We start from the raw sequence: 26,493 nt of genomic DNA, 5'->3' as shown, positions 1-26,493 counted from the left end.
ATTTAAAGATTCTTAAAATCCTAAAGGCCTCATTTTTAAATTTATGAGCAAATCTTCTGAAGCATGATTTTAAACAGTAAAAAAAGTAAATAACTTACGATGGCAAAAGGGGCCTAAAATCTTATTGTTGTACTGCCATAAAAATTACATAAATGAAATACAAAATCCCACTAGGTCCATCAATGCTTTTCTGTATTTTTTTTCCTTTTTTAAACATAAATCTGTGAAAAATAACCCCAAACTGCAGCCATTGAAAACTTCGGTTTACTTGGCAGAGGAAGACAATATTACTTTAACATGGAACTTTTTGTTTTCTAATTTGTTTTTTGTTTTGTTGTTGTTATTGTTGCTCCTCTGCACTTTTTGTTCCTGCAGCTAAGTTTGGAAGAGCTACCTGTTGTAAATGGCACTAATGAAGAAACCATAGAACAAGGGAAGGTTAAGAATGCACTACCTGGTTTTGTTTCTGAGATGTTTTGCGTAGAAAAACAAATATTAAAAGTAAAATGCTCACTTGAACCTTCCCAATTTTGTAAACATTCTCAAAGGCAGTGCTAAGAATTGTTTACACCAGTTGTGCCAGCTGTTAAGTGGTTAAAGACTTTACCTTTCTCCACATTGAAGCAGCAGGGAAGGAGACACATAGAGGCGGAACTTGCAATTAGGAGCAAAGTAATTGATCATCCAAAGACCATCTGGAAAATCTGCCTGCCCATGGACAAACTGCTCATAAAGGTTTCAGGATGTTTAACACTTAACACCCGACACTACACCATGCAGAATTTATGGACTTACAGGGAAACTGCCTGGCACCAGTACTCTGTGCTTGGCCTTTTGCATTGCTTAAAACCATGAACCTAAATTTACAGAATTGGTTCTTCACTTGAAGTCAGCTAAATACATTGATCAGCTATGTTTTGCACAAGGTAGCTTTTCCTTAAGAAGCTTAAAAAGTCTCTCTTATTTACATAGACTATTATTTTATTGCTGCTTCTGGGGTTAAATCCTGTAATGTTGTTACTGATGTTTGTGCTTCCTTGCTTACAGTGCTACAGTCAACCTTAATTGAACCTAATCTTTGTAATTTTAATAAAAGCAGCAATTTGATGACATATTAGGAAGTGGAATGATTTTTCACATATATGATTTTTCCCTCAAATGAGTCACCTCAGCCCAAAGCATTAAGGTTTGATGCCACAAAGTACTTAAACGTAAGTGTAATTTTAAATATATGACTAGTGCTACTGTTTCAAAAATTCCCCACTACACATGCCCTCAATTTATAAACACTGAAAGACCTTATTGAATCAGCATCTGCAGCAAAATTGGTAAAGCTGTATAACTGTATCACATTTTCTTGCTTTTTTGTGTTTGTTGTTTTGTAGGTTTTGTTTGTTTGTTTTTAAGCATAGGTCTACAAAACAAGAAAACCAGCACGAAAAATCCCATGATCAACTGACAGTAAGAAAAGGATGCAGTGATAATAGTAAAATATGCAGTTGTACACCTTCTACCAGACAAGTACACACAAACCCAGAAAAAAGCTCATACGTCTCCAGGTAAGTAGTCCATTTCTAGACCTATTTTGTTCAAACATATACCAGCAGCCTCAACTATAAATTGTGTCACCAAATATACAGTAGAGCAATATAACTCCAGCAACTGATCCCAATAAAGCTAGAATTTTTTCAAAAGATAGTAAAATATTGCTATATAAAAGGATTTTCCAGTACAGTGACATGAAATGAAAAGGGAGTTGTGAAGCCTTTGGAATATATATTTTATTTTGCCATTGAATTTTCCTCCTGTCAGAACATAAACAAAGGGTGCAGAGTGCTGTCTGGCTCTTTTTTACTTCTTCAGAAAAAATAGGCTTCTGTTGATCTCTTTCCTGTGCAGTATGCATGTTCCCTTTTTCATTAAGAAGAGGTTTGTCTTTTGACACAAACACTGCAGAAGAAATTGCCAGGGGTCCAGAGGATGAAGGTTTCATACAAAACTGCTGTAGGCAGTAAATGAAGAATCTCATTCACTTTAATGTTGATTAGGTTTTTATAGGGCAGAACCAGCATTGACCCTAGAAATCTGGGAGTCCTACATGAAAGTATGTCTTTTACACTTCTGATCTTAAAATCCTGTAGCATATTTTTCAGTCATGGTTGAATTACCTCCAATTTGGTCCCAGAGGACCTGAAGGTGCTCAGTTTTGTGAAACTGGCCCACCCTTTCCATTTGCAGCTGCTGTGGGCAAAATAAACAATACAGTCTTAGAGAAACCACCGTTTTTCTTTCTTGAACAAATTGAGCAAAACTTCCTTGAGCCTTCTTTGAAACCATCAGAAAATGACCCAAATCAAGAGGTATTTCAAGATCACTAGAAGTATTTAAGTGATAAAATCTTGCTGATTGTTGATAAAATCTTGCTTATTGATGGAAGCTTTGCATGTAAATCAGTGGAGGAAGAATTCATCTAACCTCCTTCCCAATCAAACACATTTGCCTTGCAGTGATTGTGACCTATGGCTACAGAAAGGGATGGGAGACACCAGACAAAGCTGACCTTGAGTGACATCAAGCTTTCTCTTGGACCTGTTTTGAATACTGCTACTTGGATGGTCATACAGGTCCTGATAGTTGGAGGAAAATCTGTCAGAGAATGGTTCATATGAGCTGTGTGTTCTTCACAAGATAAGTAATTCTAGGAAAACACAACCAGAAGTCTTTACAAATAATGTGTCCTTACTGGGCTGCAGTGCTTAGGCAGGGCTCTGTAGGGAAAATGGGTTTTGCAGTGACCCCGATGCAAAGGCCACTGCTGCTGACTTGCTCAGCACACCTCACCTTTTATGTGTTGCTCTGTTGGAGTTTTTGGTCTTTATGCCCTCCCCTGACCACAAAAATCACTTTAAAATAAAAAACAAATGCCAAAAATATATAGTGCCATAAACTATACCAAAACCACAATAAAAAATTAGGCCCCAAACTAGTAAGTTGCAAATACAGTCTGTCTGTGTGGGAAGGACGGGTAATTGAGGGACAAAAGAGGATTTTGAACTTGCACCAGATTCTTGTGGTGCTGTTTCTCTTTCAAGGAGCATGTGAGAGGTGCCAGACATCCAACAAAACACTAAATATTAAAAGACAACAGCCCCACTCATCTTGTGGCTGGGTTTGAAAGAACAAACATCGGGCCATTGTCTGGCTTCTGCAGTCATCTTGTACACACAGAAAGCCAAAGACTCCAAATAATTTTGTGGCCTAAGGCATCAACAATAAACAATGTATATTTTATGTGTTGGCCTAATTTTTGTTGACTGAATCTGATGTCTTAAAGCTGTTTCCATGCTTCTTTTTGTTGTTATGTTCAAGTCTTTATATGCCCTGCAATCTTTCTTTGTGCTTTTCTCAAGTCTTCGAGGTAAATGTTTAGGATGCTGTTACTGAGGAATGGGTGACCAAAGTGCTCTTTTTCACTAAAAGACCATTGAAACTTAATTCTTGCAGAAATTTGCTATTCTAGTTTGGTGAACTCCTGACCTGCCACTACACTTTCTAATTTTATTATCAAATTTTGGGAGAAAAGTCTTGAAAGCAGGAAAAAGGAAACATAATCACCCCTGCAGTGGAAACAACACTTAGTGAATGTGGTTTCCAAAGTTTTTTGCCAGACTTCTGCTATGAAAATTATTGTCCAGAAGGGAGACTGTAAACTTATTTTTGAAGATCATTATGATTCAAGAAGGACTATTGTACTTCAGTTAATTACTTTACCCTTTCTCAAATGATTTATAAGGTCGTCCAACACTTGTGGTACCAACATTTGTTTTTGACTTTTATTGCTCTCAGAGCAGTCACTGATTCAAAAGACAGACCTACTCTTTGGTGTTTGCAAAGCTGTATTTTCAGAGGGTTAAATGACCCCTTCTTCCTCTTCATTCCTCTGTACTCTTCTCCCTCAGGGCTTCACTTTGCATCCCAGCCTCGACACAACCAATGAGTAAGCTTGTTGCAGAAGCAAGAGTAATATAGACTAAGGAAACATTACACATAATGCAGTAATTTATTAAAGGAAAAAGCTTGTGATGTATGGACAGGAAAGATTTCAATGCTACTCCTTGATGAAGGAATGACAGGTATAAACTTCTCAGCAGTGCAAATAAAAAACTTGTAATGTACAGAGCAAACTTTTGAGCATGATTGCTATTTCATTTTCCAGCAAGGTTTTGTAAAAGTGGTATTTTGCCAGCACCAACACCACAAGGGCAAGTGCCACAGAGCCAAGGCATTTGCTTTCTCCTCAGATTTCACAGGCAGCCCGGGAAGAGAGATGACTGTGTAAAGGGTATAAGCCATGAAATCAAAAAAACCTTTGAAAGAACTAGCTGAACCAGTCCACTAAAAAACACTGATAAGGCTAGACTGGGGAGGTGAAACTATAGCTAGAAATGGCCCCAGGAAGCAAACCAAAATCCTGTGGGACAGAGGGGGGAGCTGAACTGAGGTGCCTTACAGCCTGGGTGAGGCTGCGGCTCACCCAGCTTGCAGATGGAGCTCCAGCATTTTCGCCCAACTGGTTTGATCAGACTTATTCTGAATATGCCTATTAATTTAAGATCCCCACGTGCCACAGGAAAGTGAACAAAATTAGCAAGTGAACCCAGAAAAAGCCCTGGTCAGTAGATATCTAGTCATTGCTCTAAAACTTGGCCAAACCTGGCCTGAGGGCCTGGGCAGACACATGCCAAGACACTTGTGGGAGCAGTTAAGTTGGCCTATTCTAAGATATTATTGCTCTCACTCCTAACCCTGCTCTGCTTCTTCCAGCAGAGCCCCTGCCACAGGTGTCCTTCTTCGGGGAGTACCTGGAATTATTTTTTGAAGCTACTCAGGTGCTCTACTGGACAGTCAGAGATGAGGCTCTCAGCAGGTGCAAGAGGGTTGTTTGGTCTTTGAACCCAAAGGTACCCTTAAATCCCCTTAATCTGAAAATATTTCAGCACATTCTTCCCTCTGAATTTAGCACCATTGCTCTCATGCCTAAATTTAAAGCACTTTGGGATCAGAGCCTTTCATAGTCTTGCATGAATTGGCTGTGACAGCAAGGCTTTGAACTTCTTTCTTTTGAAATTGACTTGGGTTGTCTTAACCACAAGACCACAGGTATTTTGTGAGCCTGCTCATTAATGTTTGCAGCATGGTTTAGGATCTGAAGATTTGAGAATGCTATAGAAGATACTATAGTAGTAGCTCACTTTCCAGCTTTCTAGAGAAACTGTTGCTAAAGTTAATGGGGTCTTTAATTCCTGGTTAGGTTGATTTTCCTGGCTGCAGTAAGCAGTTGTGGTACTGTGATACTGCTGCCACTTCCACTTAAAAAGTTTAAATACATGACTTTTCTCCTTCCAAAAAATTAATTCTACTTGTAAGTAAAGCTCTAGCAAGTAGAGTTAGTGCAGCTTTCTTACACTTCAGAGTCTACAGATAAGCTTAGGATACTAAAAAAATGGCTGAATTAAAATTCTTGCATATCTAACATTCTTTAAAAAGAAGCTAGAGGAACACTGCCAAAGAGGGCAAGAAATCCTGTCTTCCTTGTAAGGTCATATAGCTTCTCAAAAACCTTGTGCTTCCACTGCTGCATGCACTCATTCAGCCAACCTGACTTCGAATCCCTTTGGCTGCTGTTTCCTACTGTCCTAAGACTTAATTAAGAGAAGGAGGAGGAGTTAGCGTGAGTTAGGCAGAACACAGGCTTCTTGAATCAGGGGCTTTACATACAATATACAGAGAGCTACCAGCATGCTCCCTCTGTACAAGAATAGCTATGTTTTTCCATCAGTAATTTTGTATCCCTTAGATCTTATTTTGATCCAAATTTGTTTCCAAACAATCATGAGGTGTGGTGTTTGCACTATCTCTGCTTATGAGAAATGGTCTTTCCCTGCTTTGGCTGTCATGTGCTCATTCAGCATGTGTATGAGGATGCTTCCCCCATCTGCATGTGGCTTCAGGGCTGGTGGGGAGGGACATCACGTCTGCCCTGGTGACCATTCTCCTTCACACCGCCTGCCGCTTCAGTCTCACTCCTCCCACTTCCCCAGCCTGGAGCAGCACGGTGCTTGAAAGGGACTGAAAAGTGCCTCTGCCTTCTCTGCTCTTGCACCAGGGGTCTCAGATGTGTCTGCTTCACCTGCCGGTGTACAGCACCGTGACACTTCCCACTCCCTCTGCCCCTTCAGGCATCAGTCAGGATTGGGTTTCAGTCCACTTCTGTGGACTTCTGTGGACTGTCTGTCTTTGACTGCTGGGCAAACATCAGCAGCAAATGGGGGAGATGTTGCTCCTGGTAATTTTGCAGAGCGGTTTCTCTGCTCCACCAGCATAACTTTCTCTTTGGTAGCATTAAACTCTCAGCAGTTATTTTCCATTTGGGAACATAATTCTTCTGTACCTCATCAAACTGATGGACGGGATGCACTCAAGACAAATCTTTCTTCTTGTGTGCCATTTATGCAGAGGAATGAAGATGAGGTAAAACTGTCCCTCTATTTCTGCATAGAAAAATCTTGCCATAGGACTCTAAGCATTGATATTGGTGAGTTTTGTAATTTTAAACACATCACTCTTGTGCGCTGTTTGCCTGAGAGTCACCAGTTTCATAGCCAAGTAAAGAGACTCAAGGTAGGCCTAAGTATATTTATGATCCTATTTCTATTAACTGTAAAATTGATTTCTAATAAATTTATATTTCACAAAACAGGTTTGTAATCCACTTCTAATAGATGCTACCCCATCACAAGGTGCAGTGGAGTAAATTATTTCTGTGCGGTGGTTTGAGTCTTGCTTAAAAAAAAGCATAGTGGATTAAAAATATAAATATATGGTAATTCAAGGCCTATTTCTGCACACTTGAATGATAAAAAATAATCCTCTATGAAGTCTGGAGGATTTTTCTTTGAGTAAAAGTTTGAGAGCAGGCCTTTCTACTCACTTTCTACATGTGCTTAGCTCAGTTAGAACAGTATCATCAGTGTACATATTTACACACATATTTTTATATGTAGACATATTTATATTTACACACTTAGTAGGTTGTTTCAAACCTGAATGAAAGAAAAAAGGGACAATCCAAGTGCAGGATTTAATACAGACCTATTCTTAGGAAATAAATACTTCAGGAAGGCTACCATAAGGGTAAAAAAAGTCTACAGCAAGTCTGATAGAGCAATTGACATATGTAAGTATTCCTAACTTTACTTTGGTTACTGATAAATCAATCATAGGCCTTTTACACAATACACATTACAGTATGGCCAGCTGTGGGTAGATACAAAGCTGAATTCATTTAGCAAATTCATTACAACCTCTTTGTATCTGTCTTTTCATCTAACTATTTATTTCTTATGCCTTTGTACTTAGAAGCATTTCAAGACTTAGAAACCCTCCCATTTTCTGGAGCTAGAAATGTATTTTTATTTCTGGAGATATTTCAGTTATTTTGAAAGGAAATAGTCTGAAGAAAGAAAAAAATAATAATTTGGTCCAGGTCACAAGGAGAACTGGTGCCAGCACTGGGCAGAATCCATATCTTTCTAATATTTTCCTTTCTCAGCAATCAGTATTATAATTAAGAAAAACTTGTTATGTAATTAGTCCAATCTGAAATAACTATTTTTGTTTCACTGAAATTTAATTGCTTTATTTAAATAATTCTGAGTTCATGAGAGTATTTTATGAATTTACACCTACGTCATTCTGTTCTCTCTGGATGCAGGGAAGGCATGGCTAGGACATTGTTTTTCCAAAGTGTGATCGAGCCAGGAAGAACCAGAGGCCATCATCCTTATCCCATTCAGATGAAAAAGACTCTGAATACACTGAGTTAATAAAAGGACTAGGCAGACCTGTTTCTCTCAATAGGTTGCACCAAAATCCCCCACATTGTCATGTACAGAAGAGATCCATCACTAACAATTCCAGTTCTAAGGTGAGAAGTAGGATGTTGATTCCTGTACAACAACAGCTTCCCATTAATGCGAATTTTTAAATTATATGCTTAAAGAACCAAACCCAGTTCTGTACTTGACTCATTCTGACTCAGTTAATTTACCTGTTGCAATTTCCAAATGAACTTTAAATGCTCACTGACCTTACCGGGAAGCTCTCTGTTCTACCTAGGGAGGGTAAAACTTTCTTGTTATTGTGCAAAAAGTCTTACAAACTTCTGTGAACCGCGTGTGTGAGTAAGGTACTGCTTGGAAAATCATATGTAAATCCTAATACTTTTGTAGTGACAGTAGCAGTGAGGGACTCTGAAGCATTAGGAGTGACAAAAGGCAGGGGAATGACTATTCCCTAATGAACGTCTGCGGTTTGTCCATAAGGGCAAGGAGTGGATTTTCTGTTCATGCGCTGCCTTTTGTTCCTGATACTTTAAATGTGTCAGTTTTCAACAGTGAATATTAAATAATCTATAAGCCTTTAAAGAATGATGTACTAAAATACAGTGAAACTTCCTTGGGCAATGCTTTGCCAAACAGGATAAACATCCCTTCCACTCAAAGGTATAAATCGCAATGTGCTTATCCCTCTAAAAAATTTGATTCACTAAGAAAAATAACTTGTGACCCTGAACAGAAAACACACTTTTAAAACTTGGTATGTGAACTTTGGCTAAACGCTTGTTTATACACCTCTCTAGAGATAAGTAAAAGCAGTTAACTCTCTTGGAGAAAGGGGCTTAAGACTCCAGCCGGCATCCCCGCAGGCGGAGAGCTCTGCAGCTGTGCAGAGCGGCTGCTGCCGGTGTAAATCTGCGGTGCCCAAAGGGACCGGCTGCACAGCCCTGGTAGCTGGTAACAAGCCTGGTAACTGGGAGACTACGATGCAGAGGTCAGAGGACACGAGAAACCAGGTGATGTAAAGTGATAACCTGGTCCAAATTCATTAAAGTCCGTTAATTTTGTTGTGTTCTCTCTGTACCAGCAGGTCCTTGTGCTCGATCAACCATTGCCTGTGCCTCTGATGTCAGCTTAAAAATTGAGTACGATCCTTGTTGTACACTTCAGCTACTTTGTCAGAAATGTGCTCATCCAGCTATCACCAGATCCAAGCTGGTGTCCTGGGAGTACACAGATTTGGTATGGCAAACTATGGCCTGAGAGGCAGGGTCAATCAGACTGTGCTTAGATAAAATGATAAATCTAGTACTGAGCCAGACTAGAGTCAACATCAATGCTGAAGTGATGCTGCTGAGTCTTCCAAGTGATTCAAGCAAGAGTTTTCCCCATTTCTGTTACAATGAATCATCTGCCCTCCTTCTGCTGACCAGGTGCCATGGTAGAAACCTGAAGCTGACACTCTGTAACTTCCTTTGCCAACCTGACTGGGGTTCGGCTGCGAGTTTATGACTCTTTTGTGAGTCTTTGCCGCGGGGTTATAGGAGAGTGCACAGTGCTGCATCCATGGCTGTGGAACCATGATCCTGGTCCCCACTGAGTTAGGTGTTGCCAGACTCTACACATGTACACACTAACCTGATGTTCCTCTGAAACCCTGGACTGCAAGCAAAACTAAAAGGAAGAAAACAACGAAAGTAGGGAATCAGCGAATGATTGGTCTGAATCTTCTTTGCATATCAAATCACTTTTATCGTTCCAAAATTGTAACAGATGAAAAAATGCTCATTTCTGGAAAGGTGGTAATCTGTTCCTACACAAGCCTGGAAGCAGGGGAAGGAAACCTTTGCTGCTGCACCACAATGGCACAAAACTCATAAATTAACCCAGAGCATCTGAGGACATGCAAGGGGCAGCGCTTTTTTTTTTTTTTTTTTTTTTTTTTTTTTTTTTTTTTTTTTTTTTGTCATTACTGGCAATCAGACAGAGGGTTTTTTTTGTTTGCTTGTTTGTTTGTTTTGGGTTTTTTTTATAATGCGTTTTGACAATGAGTATTTTTGAACAAAAATACCTTCTACTAACAGAACTTCTAATAGCATCATGCAAATTGACTACTAGTTAATCTCATTTCAGATAAAGACAAGACACAATCATGAGAAAAATCAATACAGCAGAACAGTTGCAGTCTGGGTTTGGGAAGAGTAACACAGGTACTGGAGACATGCTGTCTTTCCCTGTCAACCCCATTTCATTTGTCCAGAGCAGGCTGTGAAGCATCTGGTTCCAGGGAACATAATGTAATAAAAGAACTGAGAGTCACTGCAATATCGTCCTGCTTCATAAAAATTAAACAGATTTTTTGTTTTGTAAATTACAAAAAAGTGCACAAATTACAAAAGAGGAACAATGGATTTATCAGATTGGCAATCTTCTAGCGAGTGACCGAATCTGTATGCCTTACTCACAAAATACGGTGCTCGTATCTTATTCAAACCAAACACAAGACCCGTGAGAGATAAGGACTACAGCAGATGAACGCTCCAGACACCAACAGCGAGACACATTTGCTTTCCTGCCTGCAACCTTGGGAAGCATCTGTGTAGTTACAGCAGAAGGGCTGGGACATTAACCCTTGTGAAACCATTTGCAGGGTGCATGGCCAAGCCCATCCGTTTACTCAGCTGGGGAGGGGGGGGTGGTGTGTGTAGAAACGTTTTGTTACTCTTTGAGCCTGAGTGACCCATGGTTCCACGAGGAGTCAAACTTTTGGCTGTTTCACCAGTGTTAAAGTGGCAAACCGCGTTTTAACTGACAGGTTTAATTATTTCACAAACTAATAAGCAAACAAATAAATTTGCTATAACGAATTGACCTCATAATCAAGACCTAAAGACTTGCCTTCAGCCAAAAAAAAAAAAAAAAAAAAAAGTAAGAAAAAAGAGTAAGTAAATTACTAGGTTATTTTTTGTTTGGTTGTGTTTGTTTTTTTTTTTTCTGTTGTTTTTTTGTTTTGTTTTTTTAGGTAAACATGCGAAAAAGCCCATTTTTTTTTTTAACTACTAATTCCCAAACTAGATCTCGAGAAGCTTTGCTTCTTGATTCTGTGGCAAGGGTCTGCAGTAGAGATCACTCTAGAGATCACTTTGGCAAACACAGAAACACAGGACCGGACCTGGACGGGACGGGCCGGGACAGGACGGGCCGGGCCGGGCCGAACCGAACCGGCCATTAGACGACGCTCGGCCTGGCCGGGAGGGGACCCAGCACCTGGGGGCGGAGCGGCAACGGGGCGGGCCCGGCCGCGTCCGGCGGGAGGAGTCAGTCCCGGGTAGGGGGCGGCCCGGAGCGGTGCTGCCGGGATGGGAGTTTGAGAGGGGACGAGTCCGCGTACGGAAGAGAGCTGGGACGGTCTCCCGTGGGGGTTGGTGTTGGCGGCGTTGAACCCGCACCATGGAGCCGGTGACCAAGTGGAGCCCGAAGCAGGTGGTGGACTGGACTAAGGGTAAGAAGGCGCCGGCTTGCCCGGGTTTGCAGTGAAGGGACTTTCCGGTGTCGGGCTCAGAGGTGACCCACAGCTCCGCAGGGTAGCTCTGGCCACCGCGGCTTCTCTTCCCGGAGCCGGGCGGCCGCATGGCCGATGAGGCCTTTGCCAGCGCCGCGGCGGTGCCAGCCCCGGCCCCGACTCCGCGGCCGCCCCGCCGGCTGAGCCCCGGGGACTCCCCGGACGTGCTGCTTGGGAGTTGGTGGTTTACTGCTCCCTCCTGGCTTGTCTCCTCACGAGTTGGTGCACTTGTGGGGAGTTGGCGTTGTATTATTATTATTACCATCACTATTTTTTTTTTCTTTTTTTCTTTTTTTTTTTTTTTTTTTAAATCTGTACATGGGAGAGAGAGGAGGTCAACTTCCCGCTGGGCTGAGTGAGGGTGGCTGGCTCGGGGTGCGTGTATTGGCAGTGGGGTCTCCCCGGGGCTGGAGCCTCTTCCGTGGTCGTGCTGGCCAGTCCGCTTGTACAGAGGTACTGTCTCTGCCTGAAGGAGAATAGTTACTAAGTTAACTTCCAAGTTTTCAAGCAAAAGCCGCCGACTTGTCGCAAAAACTTCAGTTTTGTAAATTAAGCGAAAACTTTGTAAACTGGCTCAAATAAGCAAGAACTCTCAATCCCGCTTAACGGTGATGGGATTTAAACGCTGGACTCCCGCTCAGAGAGTTGAATAGCGGCCCTTTCGTCTGTCTCTCCATCCATCCCTCCCTCCCACCTTTCATCTCTGCTGTGTGTACTTGTTTCGCTCCCACTCCCGCCCACCAAAACTTCCTACTCCGTTTCTAAGAGTCTTCACGATGCTGACATCAGGAAGACTGTGAGTTTGGGAAGCCTGTCCCCTGCTCTCAGCTCCGGGGAGCTCATGGATTGGGAGAGCAAAGGTGGGGACCAAGCGGGCTCTGGAGGGTGGGCTGCACCCGTGAGAAACTCTGCCGTGGTGGGTGTCTTCGGATTTGCCTTCGAAGCCAAGCTGAAACTTAGTTTTGTCAAATGAAGTTGGACTCCGAATGCTTTCTGAATGCCGATAGGGATATTGGTGTCGCAGTTCCTGCCCTGCAGGGAATAAATCGAAAGGGAAGTAGCTATGAATTAGGGGAGGAGTTTAAGATTTAGGAAATGTACTTCTCGTTTCTTGTAGCACTACATTTAAGCATGATCGTCTGTTGTCACACAAAGTATTTTTCACATGCTTTGCTAGAGTTTGATGTGTAGTTCGGAACGCTTTCAGAAGTGAAAGTTTCCCTGGGTTGGAATTGGCATTTACTTATAGCAGCCATTACTGCTCCGTCTCAGGACCATAATGCTGATTAGCCTGCGTGCCTGTGGTCAGCACTTGGCAGTAGTTCGGCTCAAGGCTTGGGGAGATTTGGAAAGCAGACTCATGTTTTCATACAGGGCGAGATAGATACTCCCAGCTATCCTGAGTGTGAACATGTGCATGAAGGGGCCGGTGCCAGAAAGGGACCTTCCAAGCAGCCTTTTTTTTTTTTTTTCCCCCCCTGATTGGTATTGACTTAAACAGGAGTGCATTGTTCCAATGAAATAAGCCTTTTTCTTTGGCATGTGGAATATTTCTATAATGCTTTTACTTCTTTCTGTTTTTTCTCTTGGGGCTGAAAGTGTGTTGCCTTGCCAGATTAAAGAGTAAAGCTGCTAATCATTTTAAAAGACTTTATTATACTTGAGCATGCTTGGCTTGCTTTCTTGCATAATTTATTTTACTCTCAGGTTCCTTGAACAGGTAACTCTTTGGCTGGACTGTCGAATTATTCTACATAAGACTAATTTGAGGGCTGGCTGTCCTTGGGAGGTGGATCTTCTGACTAATGCAAACACGTGTCCTATGAAACGCAAAGGAATAAATTAAAGGCTGCTGGTGACTTTTGTTTCTGCTGTTGGTTTTTTTTCAGTTTCTAGGTATGCTTTCAACCTCTCTTGTGCACAGCATCATTTTATGTCACTCCCTGTATGACAAGACTGTAGTAAAGAAATGAGATGTGGAAAATATTTTCTATGGTTACGCTTTCATCTTTGCACATCAAACCTGACACTTTAATAGCTAACTAACAGCCTTATTAACACAGTGTTTCATAGTTTATTTTTAATCTCAAATGGTTATTTACTGTGTAGTTCAACCACTGGATTTTGTTTGACCATGATCCAAGAGTCTGTATCTTGCTTTAGTATTAACACTGAATTATGAATATTATATTTGCTGCTTAAGGTCAGTTTTGTAAAACAAGTGATTGGAGGGGACACATGCCATGATCTTCACTGAACTGGTCAAGCTCTGGAGAAAGTATTTGTCTGGTGATACCCACTGCCTGTGGTGCCAGGGAGATGTATTCTAGAAGAATGACATAAATAGCTGTGGTGGGAGATGCCAGCTCTCAGTGGGGAGATTGGTTTTGCAGATAGTGATGCATGCCTATCATATAATGATAAAATCATCTTGGAAAAATATAGAGAGTAGAGAAAATAAATGATCTGGCACAGGCCATTGTAATGCTCAATATAAAACTGAGAATATTTCTTCAGGAACTGTGATGGTGGGTTTTTTCCCCTTCCAAATATTTCTAACAGTCAAACACCTATAAATTATTTTTTAAAAATAAATTTTCCAATCCAAAAGAAGTGTGGAAACTTTCCCTGGTTCCATAAAACAAACCTCAAACTTCTAAAATAAGCTGTATGACTGCTGCTTTGCTGTTGATGAACTTGCTTTTTTTTTTTTTTTTTAATCCTGAGAACTTTGTTTTCTATTATTTTTATACAGCATTTATCTAGATTTTAAAGTAGAATGTATGTAGGATTAGTAAGCTGAACATTTTTGGGCTTTTGTAGTCAGGTTTGAAATAAAAAGTGCCTGGTTCATTGTTACCAACAATGGTTGATACAAAATGCAGTTACTTGTCTCTTATTGCTAATTAATTCTAGAATGCTGATATCTTTTTGTGAACAAGGGTGGTTTTTATTTTTTTTTTTTTTTTTCTGTCAGGCTGTGCAGGCTATGTAGCTAATAAGAGTGGATCTAGTTAAAGCTGCTGAGGGAGAGTTAAGCTTCTACTCACTTGCAGTTTTCTGTATAGGTGAAGTCTTCCTCAAGCTTTGACCAAAGCTGTGATAACTTCTTAGCTACAGCATCAGTGTTTGAAAACTATCTATTATTCTTGTAAGCACCTCCTCCATTTTTGTCTGGAAGAAATGATGATATAGTTATAGCTTTCTCTTGTCGTGTGATGTAAGTTCAAATAATATTTGGGGGACATGTTCAGCAACGAAGAGGTATTTCTTTGGGTAAGGTGCTGTATTGATTTCACTTATGGCTGGGTTAACATGGACTTTGTGCTCTTTGATATAGCCTCTACTGTTTTCCTGACCCTTCTGAGAAGATGGTGTTGTGGGGTGTTATTTTTGGGTTGATACTTGCTGGGGTTTAACCAGATATCTGGATGGTATTATGGTTGACCTGCCATCGGGCTCCTGTGCAGGTTAAGATACTTTTGGTCTCAGAGTCCTCACCCATATTTCACAGTCCTCCCTTGTGACCCTGCAAGAGTGAATACACCCAGAGCTACTCAGGAGAGATTCCTGGAGTTATTCAGGTTATTGTGGGACAGGTGGGTGGCCATGGAAGTTGTAGGACATCTGCAGTGCTAACTGTATTTGTTTGATCATGCGCTTGCAGTTTTCTGCATTGCCATTTATTTCCAGATGGCGATGTGCGTGGAGAAATCTTCAGCATAAAAGTGGCCTAATTTTACTGGCATAGGAACAATTTGAAGGAAACAATGATCTGGTCATGTGGAGGAACTTCCGCTGGTCACAGGAGCCCCTGGCTACTGAGATGGCTCTCAGCTAAAGTCATCCCTCAGAAGATGAGGGAAGGAAAGCAGTGGACGGGACAGAGCCTCCTGTGTGAGAAATGTCTCTCTCTTCTTGGAGAACATTGCTGTGCCTCCTCTTTGTTTGCTGCAGCCTGATCTGTCTCTTCCCCCTGCCCCCAGGCCTCACATACTTATGCGAGTTGTGACTTCAAGCCAAATTTTACACGGTAAAGACAGTTTGACGTGTTTGCAGTTAGATGCCTCTGTTGTTGTGAGCCTCCATTACAATTAGGCTTTTGTAGCTGTAGACCCGGATCACTCAGCTGCCTCGGTGTCTTTATTGCGCTCCAGGTTTTGTTATTCCCTTCCTCAGTAGCTCATGGATATCACTTATTCTGGCTCCTGTTATATAATGAAATACTCTAATTTACATTCCTAGTAAAGCTTTTGGGCTTATTTATTATATTTTTTTATAAATATGGTTGGGAGAAGGAGGGAGAAGTATACTTATTTATTAATAATTAGCAATTAATTGTGGGGGCCTGGTGTTCTTTTTTTTAGAGCTATCTTGCTTACCCAGGGAGGTTTTGACAAGGTCAGTCAGACACGTTAACTGTGTCTGCTGGGAGCTGGAAACCATGGCTGAATTTTACAGACAATTATGGGTAACAGAGCACTAAAAGTTTGTGGTTTGGTAACATGTATTTATTTATTTATTTATAAGTCCTTACTTTCCTTTTAAGTACTCTCAAATGGGTGGAATCCTGTTCAATAGATACAAGGTTTGGGTCAATACAGCGTGAACAAACTTTTTTTTTTTTTTTAGTGGTGTTTCAAAAATATCTGTAAGGAGTATTTGGTAACTAGCTCAGGAAATTACATTGAATTACCACTGTCTTCAGGGTTTAGTCAAAATTTTAACTAAAGCTGACCCATAATGCTCTATTAGCAAAAGGTGACTATACTAAATATATCTAGAAACACAGTAAAAAGTTGCACAACCAGTTTGTACTGCTGCAGTCTTAAAATTACTTATTTGTTATTGCCAAAATCAATTAATGTATATGTAAAAAAGTAAAGCAGTGGAGCTGGCATTTCTGTTTATATGTTTAGATCACGTTTTCATGGTTTTTTTATCCTGTGTTGCACTTTCTTAGACCTGATTATTGGTTCTGGTGTGTTTTTTTTTTTGTTGTTTTTTTTGGTTTTTTTTTTTTTTTTTGCTTGTTTGTGTTTGTTTGGGGTTTTCTTGTTTGGGAGTTTTTTGTTTGCTTTTGTTGTTTTGTTTTTGGTTTTGTTGCTATTGTTGTTGGTTTTGTTGGTGATGTTTTCTTGTCCCTCCTTCCTCCTCCCACGAACTCCACCCGGTCTTTTCATGTTCACACAGTCAGCTCTGTTTATTTGTCATTAAGTTGCTGTTTGGTCTTAACCAAACATCAGGAAGTCAAAAATCTGAATGTTGTAGCCATAATGTCTTGGAAAGCAACACTGGTAAATGTTAAAATCATAGACCTTAGTACAAAGTTGATTGTAACATTTTAGGTTACAGGGTAGTAGGTGATACAAGGTAAATTTATGCAGTGTGTACCTAGGCATTGTTACTAGTGTTAAGCACCGAGATACTGGCACAGTATTAAACAACTAGAGATGTAAGGTTGTTTATTTATTAAGGTAAAATCATTCTAACTCAGTGGAAGGGGGCAGAGATTGGCCAGTGGGTCAGAGATGGGCCAGTTGCTTTTTTCTTTTAATTCTTTAAAACTTTTCTTTGAGTTACCAGTGGTCTTTTGTATATGTATCTGTATAGGAAAAGCCTCATTTTAGATGGAAAGTTATATCAGACTTTCATAATTCTTGTGTCCTCATTCCTTCCACTTCTTCCTGGCATCCCATGTTTTCAGCACTTAGAGATCCTTTCTGCTGAGGATCATGCCTCTGTATACTGTCTGGCACAGGACGAAGAAAAAGTACAGAGCCCTGGATAAAATGCATGTTGAAATTTGTCATTTTTATTAAGTAAAAGAACTTGACAAGAGGTTGTTGTCCAACAGATGCTACTAGATGAGTTGCAGTTTTGAGTGATGCTTGTGTACAGCTTGTCAGCAAGTATTCAAAAGTAGTGTTTGGTGGTTTTTGGTTTTTTTTTTTGTTTGTTTGTTTTTTTTTTTTTTGTTGTTGTTGTTGGTTGGTTTTGTGATTTGGTTTTTTTTGTGGTTTTTTTGTTTTTTTTTTTTTGTTTTTTGTGGGTTTTTTTGTTTTTTTGTTTTTTTTTTTTGTTTTGTTGTTTTCTTTTTTTTTTGAGGCAGGGTTGGGGTTGTGTTGGTGGTGTTTGTTCTTTCCTTTTTGATTTCTTAAATCTAAATCTGGAATGACTGGATTCAGCCATGGTCTGGCAGGTGAGCTCCTGCTCCTTCTAGGCAAGTCAAACAGCTGATGACCAGTGACCTAGAGACAGACAGAAGAGGCATTGAGACTGCTCGGTCTTCAGTTTGCTGCATTGTCTTAGGATAAGATTTCCACTCACAGGAAAGCTTCACACAGAAGGTATGTTAGTGATTTAGTTCAAACAGTGCCTTTGCAAATTAAGTGGAAAAAGTTGATTACAGTTGTCTGTTTTCCATAAAAGTGATGACATTGGTCTTAATTTGTACCTTGCGTTTCCCTAACAACTTTACAGTCAGGTCTGATCTCCAGAAAAGGTTGGTATTTCTGCAGTGTCTCCTTGTTCTGTCTTGTGTATACCCAAATATGTAAGTCCTGCCAAGAGGAGGAGGTACTGAGGCACTGATGTTTTCAAAGCTAGTTTGGGGAGAGGAAAAAAAAGGGTGCACAGCAGTTAATGCAGCTGAGGCCATTACAGTAACCTTTCAAATATTTATGGTAATTTTTCAGGACACGGCTCCTTGTGGTCATGGGATGGCTCACAAATCTTAGTGTGCTTGTCCACAGGACTGCAGGAAGAGAGAGAAAATTAAAATAAAAATGCTGTTTGACTGGATCTCTTTCTGATGTTAGGGTATACAGTGAGTTACCAGAGTGAGATGACTTCTGAGTCTGAGACTCTTGATCAGGTCCCTTTTTTTTAAACAAGGAAATTGCCTGCAGTTTTCTGTATGCCTGCTCCTGTCTTTGCAGGGTACAAAGGATGTGTGCCTGCATCAGGTACACAAAATCAGCCCAATCTGTTTTACTCGCTTTAAACATTCATTATCTATTAAGATATAAATTATTTTATGAAATGTAAATAATTTTCATCAAACATGACACATGCTGGACAAAACCAAGCATCTGTGTTTGATTTGGTGAGATCAAATCACTGACCTCTAACTTTGGTCCACATGCATGCATTCAGTATCTCTCTGAATTATAATATTGTATCATTGCTGAGTTAAGGTAGGTTTTTTACATACTGCTCTGATATCCTTTTATATGAAGACAGTTCTTTGTCACTACAATGACAATCTAATTTTTGGGGGCTTTCTTTGCAAGCAAAGCATCTGGTGTGCTGTTGCAATCAAAGCTTTGTGGCATAAATGTGATCTTATCTTGCTCCTTGATCAAAGGAAAGAACTCAATTTAAAACTTAATTGGTGCTCATCAAGGGCTGAGGCTTCTGCTAAAGCAAGTGTTGGTACATGCTTCTAGACTAATGATCCTGATGTCTCTGTCTTGAGTGTGCAAAATGAATGCTGCTTAGGTTGCTATACTTTTATCATGAATATCTTTCCTTATCTCAGTCTTGTATTACTGAAATGAAATTTTCTAGATGAATGCTTTATGAAAAATCTTTACAATATGCCAATAGTGTGATCAAATAAAAGCTATCTTGTCTGATACAGATGCTTTCCTAGCTGTAACAAAAGGAAGGGCTCAAGGTATTTCCCCCCTTGGTTATATTGGGAGTCTACTGAGCCAGTGATGCAGGCTGGTTGGGCTTTCCACCTTTAGTAGACTGTAAAAGACCCTTATCAAATGAGAGGCTTTTTGCCTTCTGTTGTAATATTACTGCTATTACCAGTTCTAAAGATGCTTTGTTCTGAGCTGCAAGTCTTGCCAGTACATTTTTTCTCCTCCTAAAGTAGCATTATGAAAACTTTGCTGAGTTGAGCGAAAGGCAACCCTCTGGTGACAGGTGGACATGTAAATAGAAAACTGAAAGTTTACCAGTCTCTTTCATCTGGCCAGCAATATCTTCAACTGCCTTTTCAGTGCCTTGAAAATTTAATTTTGAGTTGGCAGCTATCCCACTGTTCAGCAGGCAGAATACTGTACCTGTGGTACAATACCTGTAAGACACCTGTGGTATCTTAACACTGCACTGCTGAGAGTGAGTGTGCTTGGCTGTGGGAGTGAGGAAGGAAACAATAAGGGATGGAGACTTTCCCCACCACCCTCTCCTACTTAAAACTTCCCATGAGGAAGGAGGGCTACAAGAACAAGTTCAGACATGTCTGAAGAATGTGAACTGAAAAGCATGTGCAGGGAACAGAGGATGGAGCTGTGCCTGGAGGGTACTGTAGAGTAAAAGTGAGAACCTAGTAAAATGTAGATACACCTACTCTGATATGAGTGTGGATTCTTACAGTTTGTATTCTGCTAGCTTCCCCAAACAGAATTTTAAAAGGATTATGTCAAAATATAAAGTTTAGTTGTTGGCATTCCTAATACAAGCTGTAATGGAATCTTTGGAAGAAAGAGGAGAGAAAAGATAAATATGCTATAAATTCTGTGCTCATTGTATTTGTAGTATTCCATGAAGTATTTGGACTTAGGCCATATTAAAATTTATAATCTTTAACTATTAATACTTCACACTATTTCAGACAATAATACTAGATAAATAAATCCATATGTGATTGAAGTAAAAACTTGGAAATCAAGCCTGCCAAGAAACCTTTTTATTTTTTGCTGGTTTTGGTGGTATTTCACAATAACATGAGGGAGGTTACTGTGTTTAAAAAAGGAAAAAAAAAAAAAAAAAAAAAAAAAAAAAAGTTGAGAACATGATTTTCTCTCAGTTATGATTAGGATTTAATAGTAATCCTGGAAAAATGTGTAATATTGGCATTTGACTGAGATTCACTGCTTATTTGGGAAGGTAGGTGTGAGTTTGATGCAACAGTGCCAAAGCTGGGGCATTAAAATGGACTTAAACAGATGTTCGGCTTCCATAGCAGGTACTCACTGGCAGGGGGGATCTTTTATGGATGCTTTTATGATAGTTTCATGGTTCTTCCATGTTTTGCTACTAACTGTTTTATTAGAGTATGTGCTCTGGACTGATGCTGACTGGTAGGATTTTGGCTAGTTGTGGTATTTTATTCAGATTTTAAAAGTATCAAGAGAAGATGACTACAGTAGAGCCTTGAGAAACAAAGTCTCTAGGGGCTGACAAATTGTCCACTTTGTGCCTTGTGCAATTCTCATCTTGATTAAACCTTAACACATGATTATTACAGTGTCCCTGGTTCTGTGCAATCTGCATTCTTTCAGCATCCTTCTCAGTAGGAATTTGCTGTTATTTTCATTTTAAAGATAGGGACTTAACACTGAGGAATTTGGGGTGTTCCTATCTTACACAGTGCAGATCCACCTAACCTGAATAAGGTCATCTGTGTAGTGGAAATAGTGTTCACATGATTGTCTTGGCTATTTTCATCCCCCAGTGCAGTTACATTGCTTATAAAGTGAAACATCTGGGCTCCTTCAGGTGTCCTTTTATGGCTCTCATTTTGTGGAGCACATGGTGAGAGAAAGTGATTTGCTTCTGCTGTACAGTGGGTGGCATTCAAATTGGGACTAAGGTGTGACTTATGTAGATGTTCATATTGCTGTTATAGTCACTGGAGCCTGGAAAGAGTGGCTCAGCAGCTCTTGCATTCTGTGTCTATTTTGGGGTCAGCTGAATCATGCTTTGGGCTCTGTAGAGTAGGTCTATGAGTTTTAAGTATGTCGGTCTCTAACTGGGTCCATTCCATCAGGCCTGGAGTGGATGAAGGTAACTTGTAGGGCCTGGTTCAGTCTTGTAGTTACAGGATCCTCTCTCTACTGATCACCTGGGAAGGGCTGCAATGCAGCAAGTCGCAACAAATGAGGGGACTTGACCATTTAAAAATTATTTGTGTGCTTGCTTAAGAAAATGGAGCATGGATGCACCCTAGGGTTATTGAAGTACTACTGATCAATAGGCATGTGATAGGCATGTGATATACCAAAGAATTGTTGAATGCAGTGAGTGTGATCTGTATGTGGGAGAGCTGTAATGACACCTCATGCTACTTGGCATTTGATGAAAAATTTCATATTTTTAAACACAGTTCTCAAACGATTGCATGTGGAAGTAATAACAGATGCATGTGTGGTAGCAGTAACTGACCGTTCTACTTTCTCTAGCCTCAGTGCAGTGTCTTTAATTGGTGAGCTACCTTGTAATGCTGCACAGGATGACCAGCACCATGTGTTACTGCCTGGAAAGGCAGCATCTAACAAGTGTAATTGGATCAAGTGTAGTTGATACTTTTTAGATCTTTCTAGTATAACTAGAAACACTTAGAGGAGCCTTCTATTGCTGTTTTGCATTCTTTTTTGTAGCACAAGCCCTCCTATCTTGCTGTGCTAGTCCCTAATGGCAAAACCTGTAGGAAAGTTTTCCACTGATGCTGTTGGAACCAAACCTTTGAAGCAGATACTCTTGACTGTTCTGGGACACTGTTTAGTATTTTGTCATCTTAGACCACATCACAGTGTCTGGGGTCTAAGCTAGTGAACATCTTTAGTGTATAAAATTGCCTCTTGAAATAAGCCAATTGACAGCAGGACAGTGCTATGTGGCCGTGGTACCATGAGCAACACTGTATGCCAGCTTGTACTGTAGGAAGATTAGTACTGGCTTCTCAGGGCAAGATATCTGGAGAGTAATTCCAGCTTCCAGTAGTCAGTCCTGAACTAGACCTGTTTGGAGGCTTCTGTTGAGCTGCTGTTAACAGAAGGACTCATTTCCCAGCCTGTCAGCTTGTACATATGTTTATAGCTTTGCTGAAATCAACTTGGCTTGGTTGCTGTAGAATACTGAATAGACTGCGTGGTTTCTACCCCATGTATAATTGAGCATGATGCATGTAATTTTATTGTCCAGTATTATCCTCAGTTCTCTAAGGATTAGCAATATGTTGAAATGGTAGTTGGAAACTTAGTTAATTATCTCTTATGACTTTACTGAGAGATATTTTCTTCTTTGATATTCCTCACTGTCACTGGGTGTTTTCAAAAAATCTGTTAACTTTTGAAAACTAGTTTTCAATTAAGATTTAAACTGTTTTCATTCTGCCTGTAGCATCATCCTAACAGCTTTGTTAGCCATGTATATTTAAGGGCCCTTCCTACAGATGTGGCTGGTATTTAGGAATCATACACAAAACGTACCAAAAAAAACAAAACAAAACAAAACCAACCAACTTCTCCCCCCCAAAAAAACCCAAAAACCAAACCAAAACAAAAACCAAAACACACAAAAAGCCCCAAACCTTAAAACAACAAAAAAAGTCCAACCAAAACCCAACAACAACAAAAAATCCCCAATTCAGCTGAAATCATGTGAAAAAGAAGCAAATTGAATTGACTGGCTTGCTCTCTAATCCTTGATGGTGATGTACTGTGCATTAAAAATCTCAGGAAGACTTGTCTGAAGCTTCAGTAGAGAGTTAGAAATAACTTGTCACCACCCTCCTAAGAGGGGTGGAATATCTGCTCATGGTCTTGCATCTTCATAATCAGGAAATACTGTATGAGGATGTCAGATGGAGTGGCTGAGATAGATGTAGGGCTCTTTCTTGCCTTCCTCAGCTCCACTTTACATCTGAGAGGAAGGTGGGACTCCTGGTAAAGTTGGTGGAACTTGGGACTTGTGTATGATTCTGTATATGACAGAGCCCCCAGTCACCTTTGCTGCTATTGAGAGCCTTTGGCTTTCTTACAGTTGAGGTGAGCTTGAACTCTGGTGAGGTCTTTGCTATTTTAGGAAGCAGCAGCATCACACCTAACCAGGGCTGTAAGATAACATAGAATAATGAAATTGTGCCAGGCAGCTAATTGTTCAAAGCTATTACTTTACATGCTTAAAACAATTATAAAAATAAGAGGAGGATGAGAGATTTGAATGACTGCTTAACTGATAAACTTTCTTCTTGACACAGTCTGTTCAAAGGAAGTTGAGGTGCTTCAGTGATATGCTCTAAAATGTCTATTGAATTGGGTGCCTCAAGGCAGATCTCTTCTGGCACATGGGGACAATTTTATCAGGTTGTACTGCTCTGAATTTTTTTTGTTGTGTGGGATGTTTTTCTTGTTTTGTTTTGTTTTCTAGCTAGGTGGTCTAGCCATATTAATTGTCTTCCTTAAAGCTGTCAGCTATGATGGCATCAACCTTTTCAGCCTTTGGCTAGTGAAGGGTGATGGCTAGTGCAGTGAAATAGTCACCTGTCCAACCGAGTGGAGTGTCATTCCTCATCTTATGTTCCTCTGTCTCAGTTTCAAGTTCCCTGTGGAGAAGAACTGGATTTTTGTTCTTGGGTCTCTTTGCATGTCCTGGCTCATGGGAGAGACTCCAGTGCAGTATGTAAAATAATGCAAACAATAATTTTTAAGAAGATAAAGTTCCTGATGTAAATGTGGGGATTTTTAACATGAAGTAATATGCGCATCCAACTACTGACAGTGTTTCCTAGGAGAATCTAGTAGTGACTGCTGGAGATCCATCCATGATGGATAGAGATATGCACCATCAGCATTTTTTAATTAATGTCATTCAGGTTGCTATGATATATTAATATGATTAGCAGGTGATGATGGCTGACTATTCTCATGTGCCTGTGCTTGTGCCTCCTTGGTGACCGTGAGATGGTAAGGTCCTAGTCACAAATGTTTCACAACAGAGTAGGAGGTTGTCATCTACAAGGCTGGCTATCTGGCAACTGCATCAGCACACTGCTCCCTGACTAGCTCATGGGTGTAACAGTAATCACAGCCTTCACAAGGGTTCCTACACAAAGGAGATGCAGATGTGAGTAATGGACCTTGCTGCAATCAGCCAAAACAGTTCCACATGGTGTTGCGAGGAGGCAGCCAAATTAAAGGGATCACCTCATTTCTTCTTGGGACCTAAGAGGCAGGCAGGCAGTTTTGCAATGTTACCTTTTGTTTCCACTGTGGGAACAGGCATCAGAGTGTTACTACTAGAGTTCAAGAAAAGGAGCTCTTGTGACTAATGAACTACCCCTTCAACCACAAAGACCTTGAAACTTTTCAATGCCAAGCTCTTAATTGCATGCTTGAAGTGAAGGCCCTAGGGTGCGGGGGGTTGTTGGTCTGTGGTAACCACACAAAATTATCAGTCACACGAGTGTCACGGGCTAGATACAAACACCTACAGTACCCTGTAACTGCATTTAGAAATTGGAATGATTCTGGCCTTGGCCTCCGGAAGGGTAGTATGTATGTTTTTAGGGTCAGCAAAGGCCTTTTTTTGTACTTGCTATGGAGTATAAAAGTGACTCTTGATGGAAAGGTGTTGACTTAGTTTCCCTGCGGAAGGGGCCAAACCTCTTAAAGCTGACAAGCCAAGAGAGCAGCCACCTTAGAAAGTGGGCTTCAAAGGGCACAGTGCTTTCGTGTTGCTTTGTTGTCCATGGATAATTACCGTGGTTAATATTGCTAGTGACTCAATTCTGTGCTTATGCTTGCTTCCATCCATTTTATTCCTTTGGAAGAGTATCCATTTTGTTGTGAAGATGTTGTTAGCAACACTAAATCAGATGACTGGAGGCTTGGTGATGAGATATATGAGCTGATCGAAGTCCAGCTCTGGATAAAATGGGCAGAAGTCTTGATTTTAATTTTTCTCTCCTTATTTATTTTCCCCTTCTGAGTGGAATGTGTTGGTTGCTTTGTTTTTGGTTTTGTTTTTTTTTTTTTTAAAGCTATGTTATTGCTGTGCCAAGGAGTCTTGCAATGCAATTGACTCTATAGTCTTCCTTTGCTGGAGGTTTTGGTGTGGAGCTGGAGAGTGAGGCTGGGTTGGGATCCGCCTTGTCCCTGAATTTTCTAGGCCCAACCAGTTCCCCATGTAGAAACAGGGTGTGAGTTGCTACTGTCAGCTCTGGTCTGCAAGTAAGGGTGTGGTTTGGTGGCTATGGCTTGTATTCCAGCATCTTTCACCAGGATTAGTGTGTGTGTGTGGGAGAGGGGGAAACAGTAGTTGAAGTTAAGTGTCTGCAGACCAAGAGGTTGATGACTGTTTCGTATCTATTAGAATAAAAAACACTGTGGGTGAAATAAATGTCCGTCTTATTACATGTGAGCAGGATAGGACATGTAGAGAGAGTAACCTGGTGACTTCTGTGTTACCCTTTTTCATATGTGGTCACAATGCTCTTCCACTGGTTCCTTGCTTTTGAGATATTACTAGTTCTGTCAATTTAAAATAAACACTAAGAAGGGAAAATAATTTAGAAAAATGCTTACTGTAGATGAAACAGTGCAATTGCTTGAAAGTCAGTGAAATAATCTCTGGGAGGAGATATGCTCCCACCAAGGAGCATCTTCACCTGTGCTGAATACAGGGGGGGGATGGGATGATCACTTCCCGTGTGCTGCTGGCTGCACTATTTCTGTTGCAGGCCAGGATGCTGTTGGCCTTCTTGGCCACACTGCTGGCTTATATTCACCTGGCTGTTGACCAGCACCCTGAGGTCCTTTTCCTCGGGGCATCTTCTGAACACAGTGAGAAATTTCTTATGATCTGGAAGTTTGAAAATTTAAAGACTAACTGGAGGTTGCTACACAGTACTAACCATGTGGTGGATTAATTTGCAGAAGTCCAAGCTGTGGAAATGTGCTCTAGCTTGGAGAGGACATCTTATTACTTGAGTTAATTTGAAAATAATGTTCTGTAATACTTGAGAGGGGTTACTCTCCAAAAATCTTAAACCTTATTTTAACAAAACATGACATTTCTAGATTAAATGTAGTATCTTTTTTACTAGTAGGCAAATTTCTCCTAAGTTTCCATGCCTTTCAGGTTTATACAGTCTACAGAACAATCAGATGGCACTTTAAAAAAAAAAAATGTAACTTTTAAAAATGAGAAGGAGGGGGTGCGATAAAAAATGAGTGATTTACGTGTTTTGAATGAACGACTCTACTAAGCTCATCTGTGATTAAGGTACTCCTA

The 26,493-nt window shown here is 40.4% G+C and overlaps 1 protein-coding gene across 4 annotated transcripts in view; it reads left to right on the top strand.

The window, feature by feature from the left end:
• Window positions 1–11,222: 11,222 nt before the first annotated feature.
• Window positions 11,223–26,493, top strand: part of CNKSR3 (CNKSR family member 3) — a 59,086-nt gene continuing 43,815 nt past the window's right edge. Inside the window, exon 1 of one of the 4 annotated variants that reach the window (XM_071740603.1) lies at window positions 11,223–11,400. In XM_071740603.1, the coding sequence (XP_071596704.1) occupies window positions 11,349–11,400 (52 nt within the window). In that variant the 5' untranslated portion in view covers window positions 11,223–11,348. Of the gene's footprint in view, window positions 11,401–12,263; window positions 12,377–26,493 lie in introns of those variants that run through there. The other 3 variants (XM_071740604.1, XM_071740606.1, XM_071740605.1) reach the window with 3 other exon arrangements.

This window comes from Heliangelus exortis, chromosome 3, assembly GCF_036169615.1.
Source record: "Heliangelus exortis chromosome 3, bHelExo1.hap1, whole genome shotgun sequence".
Classification (NCBI taxonomy): Eukaryota; Metazoa; Chordata; class Aves; order Apodiformes; family Trochilidae; genus Heliangelus; species Heliangelus exortis.
This window is presented reverse-complemented; position numbering and strand designations above follow the sequence as displayed.